The 11,959-nt window shown below is 37.9% G+C and overlaps 1 protein-coding gene across 1 annotated transcript in view; it reads left to right on the top strand.

Annotated features, from left to right (window-relative positions):
- Positions 1-1,992: 1,992 nt before the first annotated feature.
- The window catches only part of LOC310953421 (ryanodine receptor 2-like), a gene marked incomplete at both ends in the record, with an annotated part of 60,918 nt that continues 50,951 nt past the window's right edge, over positions 1,993-11,959 (top strand). Inside the window, 17 exons of the mRNA XM_083922457.1 lie at positions 1,993-2,040; positions 4,272-4,391; positions 4,773-4,877; positions 5,622-5,696; positions 5,832-5,910; positions 6,057-6,169; positions 6,485-6,608; positions 6,973-7,069; positions 7,162-7,236; positions 7,610-7,766; positions 7,927-8,091; positions 8,177-8,298; positions 9,559-9,742; positions 9,826-9,961; positions 10,258-10,353; positions 10,541-10,659; positions 10,985-11,118. Of these exons, the coding sequence (XP_083778583.1) occupies positions 1,993-2,040; positions 4,272-4,391; positions 4,773-4,877; positions 5,622-5,696; positions 5,832-5,910; positions 6,057-6,169; positions 6,485-6,608; positions 6,973-7,069; positions 7,162-7,236; positions 7,610-7,766; positions 7,927-8,091; positions 8,177-8,298; positions 9,559-9,742; positions 9,826-9,961; positions 10,258-10,353; positions 10,541-10,659; positions 10,985-11,118 (1,949 nt within the window). The remainder of the gene's footprint in view (positions 2,041-4,271; positions 4,392-4,772; positions 4,878-5,621; positions 5,697-5,831; positions 5,911-6,056; positions 6,170-6,484; positions 6,609-6,972; positions 7,070-7,161; positions 7,237-7,609; positions 7,767-7,926; positions 8,092-8,176; positions 8,299-9,558; positions 9,743-9,825; positions 9,962-10,257; positions 10,354-10,540; positions 10,660-10,984; positions 11,119-11,959) is intronic.

Here is an 11,959-nt window from a genome sequence, read left to right as displayed (position 1 = left end):
AAATTATTTTGGAAGATCATATTGTATTTATTTTATTCACTACATTTATTTAAAAAAACTATTTTTAACAATTATTTTTGGAGAGTCTGATAATGAATGCAAAACTATACATCAACTAATAAAGTATGTATTGTTTAAAAGGATTATGCCTAGCACTAGGCCTCTATCAAGAATGAACGCCACCTTTACCCTATGCAATATCAGCACCATAAAACCAAATTCAAAAACATAATAGGTCTATGTTGCTTTTGCCAGCAGACATTCTACGCATGGTGGTGCTTTTACCGCCCTCAGTACTTTTTTGGAAGTATCCCAGCCTCCAAAGTTGAGACTTCATCCCAAATCCCCAAATCCATACTTAGTCTTTTTACACCCTTCACAAGTTTGGTAAGCCTTCAAATTTAAGAATCCCCACACTACAATAAAGTAATATTCATCAGGCAATTTTAAGAGTGCGGATATGCAGTAGGGGAACAAGTACTCAGAGGGTGAGTAAAAGCAGTAATACAACACTGTTGAAATACTCTTCTATAGGTATAAGCCCTGTATTCACAGTGTTACATTAAAAATGTACTTAAAGTACAAAGAATAAAAGTACTCATTTTGCAGAATGGACTCTTTCAGAATAATATATTATTGAATTATAATTATTGAGAGATGAATGTAAATATCTAGGCCTAATTAATTTAACAATGTATCCTATTTTATTTGTTGAAAATGTTTTATATTAATAATCTGAATCCGTGAAGTAAATAGTAAGTTAAGTTAACAATAATAATTAATAATAATTCATTTTATTTATAGCTCTTTTCAGGGACCCAAAGTCGCTTAAAGTGACATAAAAACAAAAAACAAGAGAGGGGAAATGACAGTCAGGACGGGACAAGCATGGACAGCACAACAATAAAAGCAATAATGGAATATGGTACAGATAATAATGGTAACAGAACAGACAATAATGGATACAGTACAGACAATAATGGTAACAGAACAGACAATAATGGATACAGTACAGACAATAATGGTAACAGAACAGACAATAATGGTAACAGTACAGACAATAATGGTAACAGTACAGACAATAATGGTAACAGAACAGACAATAATGGTAACAGTACAGACAATAATGGATACAGTACAGACAATAATGGTAACAATACAGACAATAATGGCAACAGTACAGACAATAATGGTAACAGAACAGACAATAATGGTAACAGTACAGACAATAATGGTAACAGTACAGACAATAATGGTAACAGTACAGACAATAATGGTAACAGTACAGACAATAATGGATACAGTACAGACAATAATGGTAACAGTACAGACAATAATGATACAGTACAGACAATAATGGTAACAGTACAGACAATAATGGTAACAGTACAGACAATAATGATACAGTACAGATAATAATGGTAACAGTACAGACAATAATGGTAACAGAACAGACAATAATGGTAACAGTACAGACAATAATGGTAACAGTACAGACAATAATGGTAACAGTACAGACAATAATGGTAACAATACAGACAATAATGGTAACAATACAGACAATAATGGTAACAGTACAGACAGAGAAACAGGTACAGCCACAGTTACAAGTAGGGGCATGGTGTTACCACATAAATGTAGCCTAGTGAAGTAAAAAGTACAATATTTTCTCTGAAATATAGTGGAGTAGAAGTATAAAGTAGTATACAATGGAATAACTTCAAGTAGAGTAAAGTACCTCAAGTGCAGTACTTGAGTAAATGTACTTCTTTATAATTCTTCACTTAACATAAAGTATTCCCGCCAAAATAGCAGTTGTTAAAAAAAAAACATGGAGTCACGGGACGACAGAGCAGACTCCGCCCCCGCCCTCACATCACTGCACACCTTCACAGGGTTTGCTACTTAGTCTTCAGTCCCCTTCTCCTTCAGTGCTAGGTGGGCTACTTATGTCGCCCGAGTCAATGTGATGTGGCTAGTTTGGTGAACATAATGACTGACACTGGAGAGGTCGACGAGGAGTTCCACTTTCTACGAACAGTGAGTCAACTTAACTTCATTTAATGCTAACTTATGTCTTTGGAAAGGAGCCAGTCATTCAACATGCCATAGTTTTGCTTTATTTGTGTACGTTAGCCTACAGGAGTTTAACGTTAACATCATCAAAGTTAACCTTCACCCTGAGTAGCTCCAGAATATTTAATTTAATAATTATTTTTTTATGGAAAAGTTTCAATATAAACATTTTTTTTTACAATGCAAAACATGTAGAAACTATAATACCACACGTCAAAATGTACAAAGACAAACATAAACAAATGAATGAAGAATAACAAAAACAAAAATGTATGGGGTGTGCTAAACAAAATGAGTGGATTTTAAATGCCTAAATAATCTATTTCATATGTAATCTAAATTTCTTACATTATTGTATCATCTCAGTGTTAATATTGTTTACTTTTTAGGAGTTATTGTAATAGCAGATTAACAGTTAAATGCAAAAAATTAAATGTGACAGTGATGCATGGCACAAGGCAGCCAATTAAAAGTTGTACATTTCATGTTCTTGTTTTTTATTGAAGTTTTGTCTTATTTGTGAAATAATGTTTTAAATATAAGTCACAATAAATGTTCAAATAAAAAATCACATTTCTAAATGTGCTTGACTTTTAGTGCGCAAGCTCCCAGCAGCACCTTTGCTATGTTCATCACTTTGTTTTCTTTAGTCACTGACAGTAAAGGGAAGACCACAAACGGCTTTTTTAAAATCCTCACTGCAAGATGCTATCACTATTCCTTAGTTGCAAGTTGTCCTCTCACGGCTTCTTATCTTTACCCTCTGATAAGGGTATGTCACAGGGAGAGTGTGTGGTGTGGATATGAGACACACATACTCACATAGACAGCAATGCAGATGATTACTGAACCCAGTACCCACATCAGGGCAGAGTCGTGTTGCAAGATCGATCCAAAAATAATAATACTGTTGATATCTGTGTTGCAGGATTTACCCCAGGAAATGTGTTAACTGAAGCGGGAAGCCACCCAGATCCTGACAGATCTTGTCCCATGATATATTTAGTTAGTAGATGACAACAGAAACATACAGTGATAGCCACACTGGTTGAATATATAGCATTTGTGAAATACCACCCTTTGATTTTGGTCCCAGATGGTCAATGTTTTATGTCATAAAAGTATATTAATTTTTTATTATGGTAGTGGGTGAGCGGTCTCGTTCAAACGTCACCATGAAATGTACAGATTGGAGACAGACGTCAGTTCCAAATCCAAAACAAGACTTTTTAATGTCGGTTGCAGCTGAATAAGCATGCATTTCCAATCGCCAGGGCTTTTGACATTTGGATTAAAGTCTTACGGCGTAGTGAATTTTAGTGAATTTTCACTTGCCAAATGTACCTTGAAGAAGAGCCGAGTCCTTTAGCCAGCTGAATGCCCCGCAGTGCCCGAGTGTTGGGCAGTGTGTTTGACTGATTGCAGAGCACCGCTGATATGAAGAGCGGAAAGTAGGGTGAATCAGGGGCCAGACAGTGCAGTATCTTCCCAATATGGAGGTATGCAGCCTGTGTACAGAGAGGTGTTGGTAGTCCTTGCTGGACTTTGGAGACCAGGAGTCTGTTGTCCCTCACTGCAGTTCCTTAAATAGACGTGAAAAGCCTAATTCCTTTGACGTGGTCCATTTGGCATTTAAATGAAGATAAGATAAATTTTAGGTGAGGGAGACTGTTCATGCATTTACAGTGGGGCTAGATCATGATTTGCTGATATATACCCAAGGCTCTACACTTAACATTTATTTTTAGGGGTACTTTTAAAACCTCCAGGGACAACTCCCATCTTTATGAATATACTGTATGTTTGTGTGCAATTTGCTCAAGGGTTCTCTGTCATAGATATTTGTGGGTTGATTTCTAGAATTAAAGGCCAAATTCATGCTAGCACTGAAATGGTATGTAGGGTCACCACACCTGAAGACGCTAAAAACTTCCATTAACAATTCTGTTATCAAATGCAGTCATTAATTCTAGTGTCCCTTAACCTAAATGATGCTTCAGAGCCTACATTTCAGAAGGAGCGAGAGCTGAGCTTTGCCATGACGACGATCTATAATTGATCTGTATCAACTAGCTTTGGCCTTCACAATCATATCAGTTGAATCTTTATTTGCACTCATTCTATGAATAAATATGTGGGTATCTGTAAGAGTTTGTGCTTACCGCTGTCATATCTCTGTGTGGTTTTGTTCTCAGGGCGATGATGTGGTTTTGCAGAGTACCTTCACCTCCCAAGAGGAACATGTAAAACTCTGTCTTGCTGCAGAGGGATTTGGCAGCAGGCTTTGCAGACTTGAGCCCACCTCTAATTGCAAGGTAAAGAGCTCCACATCAGTGATTGCACAGTATTTCCTCATTGTCAGTGAAGTCTATTGTTCAGTTATTGTCACTTTCATTACGCTTGAATTCTGGAATAATAAAAGAGGGATATGTAAAATAAAGCACATACTTCACTAGTATCTACGTTTGTTGTTTCATAGTTGGCTACTACCAGTTCACCTCCTAAATGAGTAACTTATCACATTTCATATTTCATAATATTTAATGCCATATTCTCCTCCTTTTTATATTCCCAATTTGGACTGCCCAATTCCCAATTGCCTGTGTTCCTTGCCACTGCTAATTGCACTGTTGTAAGTCGGCAGATATGAAGCTGGCTCAATGACACATGCTTTGTTCTCTTTTTACCCCTATCAGAATGTTCCACCAGACTTGTCTGTATGTGGCTTTGTCGTGGCCCAGTGTCTCTCTGTTCGAGCCCTGCAGGAGATGCTGGCTCACAGCAAGCACCTGACTTCAGAGGTGAGACTCCTCTCTTCTCTTCTCTTCTCTTCTCTTCTTTTGACTGGAGTAGAACTTGCCGAGAGTTGAAAAAACTGCTGAAAACTGGGCGTTGAGGACCTTCTGAAAACTGAGGCTTTTGCTGACAGGGATTACTTTAGCATATACTGTACTAATTGTTTATATTTTTTCATTTAGGCTTTCTATCTATTTATTTATTTTAGTTTATAAACCTTTCAAAGTACTGTTATTGTGTTTGCTCATGCTCTGAGTCCAATTTTGTGTCTTAAATCTTATCAATTCCCAACTAATGAAATTCTATTGATACCAATGTTAGTATCAATTCTCCTTATCAGGCTTATTCTTTATTGATTCCCCTGATTCCTGATCAATTTTCACACAAGTTTTCAGCCTCAGTGCAACCGGTTTATTATCTGAACAAAGAGTAGATGAAATGAGAGAACATTTGTGCAGCTTTTTTTTTAAATTTCGATTTTAAAGTTTTTCAAAGAAAAAATCTGCTAAGCCTGCCGGCATTTTGCTAATATTATACTGCCATGCTTTAGACCGTTTCTTCCTTTCTGCCACGACCCCTTCTTGTTGCAAATTTTTCAGCAGCATATGAGTTTGACTTCATTGTTTTTCAATGCACAACTGTCAGAAAAACCTGCTGGCATAAGCTCTGAGGCATACGGTTTCTGTTCCGATTCCAGTCTGTTACCTGTTCTCGATTCCCATCTCTAATATTGTGAATGTGACCCATAGTTGGGAGCAGGAGGAAGCCATCGCACCCTGCTCTATGGCCAGGCAGTGTTGTTCTTACACTCATACAGTGGCATGGTGAGTCATCTTGATATAATGCAGATATAAATCACAAGGGCTCAGTCTTACTTTGTCAACAGTTTAATAATCTTTTTCAAATATTTGTTCATATCTGTTCACTAAATATGTATTTATTGTTTATTTCACTCCTAGTATCTCAGCTGCTTGTCTTCATCTCAGTCTTCATCTGATAAACTAGCCTTTGATGTTGGTCTGCAAGAGGATAAAGCAGGTATTTAGTTTTGGACCTTTTTTAAACAGATGGCATTTATTGTTTTTATTGTTTTTTTAGATATTTGAATTTCGTTAAGCACACTGCATATATCACATGGAACAGCAAAAAAAATCCTTGGCATATACTCTGTGTGTGTGGCTCAGGTGATGCATGTTGGTGGACCGTCCACCCAGCATCCAGACAGAGGTCAGAGGGTGAGAAAGTGCGTGTTGGTGATGACCTCATACTGGTCAATGTGTCATCAGAGAGATATCTGGTGAGTCAGTAGTCACGTTTTTGCTTTAAATATTTCAGACTATATCCAATGTCAAACACCCCTGCCTTTTTAAAGTTAATATTATAGCAAACTACTAATTATTAATGTGTATTCTTTTGCAATGCATTTATTCTCCAAGTTTGCCCATTGGTTTAGTTTCCATCGACTTAATTAGGTAGTTGGCAGTCTGTGTTCTTTCCTTTTGTGATCAGCATACATTGATTCTGATATCTATTGTAGCTATTGAAGTAGAAAGTTAATTAAAAAAACAAATTTGTATTCATTGTTGATGAGCCCATTTTTCCTTCTTCCCAGCACCTGGCCTTTGGCACTGTATTTGACAACAAGAGCTTGAGTGACAGCCTGATCGTTAATGCAGCTTTCCATCAGACTCTCTGGAGTGTAGCTCCTATTTGCTCTGGAGGTGGAGTTGCTCAAGGCAAGTTTCTTTTCTTTTTGCTCTCAAAAACAGACTAATATAATCCAACAGATTGTAGTATCCAAGAGACTGTGGTCAAAGAGGTATTTCGGCCACATGTGATGTCCCCTGATGACAAACAGAGTGGGAGGGGTTGTTACATTGGCGATGAGTCACGAACAGGATGCAAATGTTCAAATGCAGACTTTTAACAATGTTAATTAACACTCAGTGTAATAGATGTGCCTACAATTACAATGAAGCATAACCTCTGTTATTTAACTTGGAGTAGTTATCCTTGTTAAGTTACTGTTGTAGTCAGTTTCAAAGTTCAAATGTTTCTTTTAGTGAAGATTATGTCTGCTTTCTGTTGTACTGTTTCCAGGGTACCTTAAGGGAGGCGACACATTGCGGCTCCTCCACAGCCATAGTGACGCATGTCTGACTATACCGTCTACTGAACAGGGAGAGGAACTGCAAAGGTCAGTTGGAAAGACCAGTCTCCTGTCATGTCAAATAGACAAAATGTCCTTTACTTCTCTGGTTATGTCTTTTTTTTTTTTTCTTAATTCAGGATAATGCATTATGAGACTGGATCAGTCTCCAGCCATGCCCGCTCTCTCTGGAGGCTAGAGATTCTGCGTGTTGTGTAAGTATATATGGGTTGTCATGATCCACTCTCTTTTCAGTTTAGCATCTCATAAAATAATGTTATTTTCAGCTCTCCAGTTTTAAACATATTATTGGAGAAAAATATCCGATTTTCAACATATTTTTATTGTCTCAATTGCAGAAACAAAACTGCCAGAGCATGTCCCACAATTTCAGTTTTGGCTGTTTTTGTCCACAGAGGCTGGAACCATATTTGATATCACTTGCCCATAATGGAATTAGTGTTGTGTGACCCCTGTTTGCTTTATTCAAATTTCAACAATAAATAGGAAAAACTAAATGTTGTGAGCTGTTTGTTTCCTTTTGAAGGAAAAAATAACTAAAAGTCTAATTCCTTTGATGTTCCTCAGTTGGAGTGGTAGGCATACATGCTGGGGGCAGCCTTTCCGGCTCTGCCATGTGACTACTGGGAGGTACCTGGGTCTTACAGAGGAGAAAGGCCTGCATCTGGTTGATCGGGACAAGGCTGACATCAACACAACCTCCTTCTGCTTTTGCTCATCGAAGGTCAAGAGTCGCATGAGAAATACACTGAACTTTTTTAAGGGTCCTATGATCAAGTCATAATTGAAACGTTTCTTTAGAGTTGAGACTTGAAGGTCATTAGTGTTATCAAAGAAATACTGTTCTGTTTGTGGTACATGCAACAATAGATTTTTGCCTACAGGAGAAGCTTGACACTGGCACAAAGACCAATGTCGATGGCATGGGGATCCCAGAGATCAAGTATGGAGACTCCATTTGTTATGTTCAGCATGTAGACTCTGGTCTCTGGCTCACCTATCAGGCTATTGATGCCCAATCGACACGCATGGGAGGGGCTCAACGAAAGGTAAACTTAGAATCAATATTGATTAACCAAAGGGATATGGTTCATTTTACAAATTGAGAAAAGTTTGCAAATTATGTATTTACAGGCCATTTTGCATAGCGAGGGTCATATGGACGATGGGCTAACGCTGTCTCGTTGTCAGAGGGAAGAATCTCACACTGCCAGACTAATCCGGAGTGCTACGCTCCTCTTCACTCGCTTTATCAGGTACTGAATGCCATGTCAGTGTAACAATGTCTCTGTAAGTGTTGGATGTGAAGGTTGTTGTTGCCATCTAGCTGTTCTTGAAAGAGCTAGACCGATTAAATTGGCCAGGTAGATTTATCAGCCAATATTGACTTCTTACAAATGTGTTGATTTCAGTGTATATACTGGCTGATGCAACAAGGAGTCAAACTGTGTTTGCAGCCATTTACACACTGTTTGAATTACATAGTTTGTCTATCAGAGAGCATTGACAAATGGATTTTTCAACTGTAAATTGTCCCATTCATATGTATCTTAGTCAAATTTGTTAAAAGTGATGCAAATTAAGATTTTTGTGTGTTTATGAAAAAAAAATACAATTTGCTGGTAAATTGTTATTGGATTTTCAAAACTCAAAATATTTTTCAGACCCAAGTCCTTGTTGTTGTTCTTGATTTAGGCATCAAACATTCTATGGTTATGTATGCAGGGCTCTACAGTGTGTGTCAGCTTTTGGTTGATGAAACTGTCAATCACCTAATATTTTGATTGATTAAGATACCAAAATGTGAAAGACTCAAAAAACACAAATTTCCTTTTCAGCCCAAGAACAATGTTAACAACAAACTTACTTTACTTTGCCATGATCTCTAAAACAACTGCCTGTGTGAACATGAACGTGCCATCTCGGTTTGGACTACACACACACACACACACACACACACACACACACACACACACACACACACACACACACACACACACACACACACACACACACACACACACACACACACACACACACACACACACACACACACACACACACACACACACACACACACACACACACACACACACACACAGTATGATAGTAACACCTGGGGAAGAAAAATACCATAAGAAAACTACCATGCTTTTGAAAAGCTGGAACTGCATATTTAAGCACTGATAATCCATCTAGAAGATGGATTAACTTGGGGCTCGGATACTCTCAAACTTTCTGCTTCTTCTCTTTAAAAACTACACAAGCAGTCAATTTTTAAAAGCTTTACAATCTGTATACAAGACCCTCTGTCCTTTACCCTACATAACATAGCTGTATCATATTATGTCCCTAGGGCCATTCATCTTCTTTTAACAATGTAAAAAGATTTTGAAGTCTGGGAGTCAGAAACAAGTCACCCATTTGATATGTTGTGATATGCATTATACTTAACCTGCCATTTCTTTAAGTAAAATGTCCTGCTGGCATTAATAAAGTACTCTATCCACCTTTAGGAAACTGGATGGTTTTAGTCAACAAGGAAACCTCACATCTGTCAGCCTGCCAATGGAGATAGTGACATGTAGTCTGCGGGATCTAATAAACTATTTCCAGCCTCCACCGGAGAGGCTTGGTCATGAAGCTCAACAGAAGAAAATGACAGCGCTGAAGAATAGGCAAAACATGTTTCTGCAAGAGGTAAATATATGTGTTTATGAATAAATCGGCCCTACATGTGATGTTTGCCTCTGTAAAATAAGTGTGCCTCATTTTCTTCTCAGGGTGTGATAGATTTGGTCCTAGATGGTATCGATCGTCTACACCAAAATAGTAGTGGCACTCAATTTGCTGAGGCTACTCAGAGTGACATAGGAGAAGAGTGGGAGGCCATCCTCAACCGTTTCTATGAGCTACTGGGTGAGAATTAACATATCTCAGTATAAATGACTCACTACCATTTTTTCATTTTAAATGCTAACACGACAACATTAATTATCTACTGACACATATACCAAACAGGAACCCCTTTTCCTATCAATATCTACTATGCTGTTAACCAATTTAAATGCATACCCAGAATACATTTTGAAAATGATCTATCAATAGCTAAAACATGGTTTAAATTCTGCCATTTTGCATGAAATACATGGGTTGCATTGTGCCTTAGTGTCTAAGTCTTGCACTTCTAATATTTCCTCTTCTTTCTACTTTAGCGGCTCTGATCCGGGGAAACCGTATGAACTGTGCACATTTCTCAGGTTCTCTAGACTGGCTGATTAGCAGGCTAGACCAACTGGAGGCCTCTTGTGGTTGGTTGGATTTGTTGGACAATTCATTACCAATCCTATTTTAAATTTGCAAAATAAATGATCAATTCAGTTATCTTCTGTACATCATTTCTAACATAAATTATCATATTTTATCTTAACATCATGGAAAAATATAGACAGTAAGGGTATCTTTCCTATGGAAATAAACAATTGCATCTATCTCCAGGAGTCTTGGAGGTGCTGCACTGTGTCTTAGTGGAAAGTCCTGAAGCACTCAACGTCATCAAAGAAGGACACATTCATTCTATCATCTCGTTTCTAGACAAGCATGGACGCAACCACAAGGTAATGTTTGCAAGGTTTGTGTGCGTACATGCTTTATCAGTAATGGAAACAAATGTTATTGGCATTGCATGTATTATTTCATTGAAATGTTGATTTTTCAGTGCTTAATTAGGCTAATTCTGAGATGACATTTGCACTTTTTTATATGCATTTGCAACATAGTTTGAAAATTAAATGATCTGAGTGTTTCACCAATACAAAAACACACTAAAAAGTAATGTGGATGTAAATTTGGATCTATTCCTTAATTTGGATGGGATCATTTCCATGTGTTTTCATGCATTGAGCCATTGCTGGATGAAGTGCTGACTGCGTTGTGTTCCAGGTGCTGGAGGTGCTGTGCTCTCTGTGTGTGTGTCATGGTGTAGCCGTGCGGTCCAATCAGAACCTCATCTGTGACAACCTGCTGCCAGACAGAGACCTGCTGCTCCAAACACGTCTGTGTAATCAGGTCACCAGGTAGGAGTTAGAATGTTTTCTCTAAATACTCGGTTTTGTCTCTGAGTCATTCCTCTGTCTTTAATTTTGCATTCATAATTTTGTCTACTTGTGTCATTAACTATACACAAAAACATGTGTGCACAGGTTACAAAAAATATATTAAAATTAGAAATAAAGTATATCCGTTGCATATGGAGTGCATCTTCCTATGCCATCCTTGCTTTTATTTACTCTGGGAGGATAACTGAATGAGAGCTTTCTTTCTGTAGCTCTTTTCAAACTTGCTGATGCCTTTGTTTAGCTGAGTGCTATTTGTCTACTGAAGAGAGCTCACGGCTGCGGTCCGTGGTCTATCTTTAATTATGTCCACTCCCTTGAAACAAGAAATACTTCAGATTTCTCTACAGAACGACGCTCATCTTTTCTCTGGTGGACTTGAGTTAATTGAACAATTATTTTTCTCCGTCAGTGCCATCTCTTCAGTCTCCGGACCGATTGTTGTTTCTTTTTCTGAAGATCAGAACAATATTGTTGATATCGTAGCACTGATGTCTTCGTCTAAGCCTCTTCCAGTGCGATTTTGGAAAAGTTGCTTGCTGCCTGAAGTGGTATGGCTCACAGAACTATTTCTTTGGATATTTTTTGATCCACTTTCATTATATTTCATTTTGTTTGAACATTTTGGCCCACCCTGCTAGTCTGTAGGCAGTTTCGATTTCCCTTTTAGCTTGTTTTTTACTCCATCTGCCCTTCCTTCCTTAGCAGCTGCCCTCTTTTATCATGCTTTTCTCTATCAGATGCCCGCTTGGTTCCTCGGGCGTTATAGCTTATTTTGTTTCATATTCTTTGCACCTGCTCA

This window comes from Echiichthys vipera (genome assembly GCF_963691815.1).
Source record: "Echiichthys vipera genome assembly, chromosome: 11".
Classification (NCBI taxonomy): Eukaryota; Metazoa; Chordata; class Actinopteri; order Perciformes; family Trachinidae; genus Echiichthys; species Echiichthys vipera.
The sequence above is the reverse complement of the archived record's forward strand: the minus strand, read 5'-3'. Positions and strand labels throughout refer to the sequence as shown.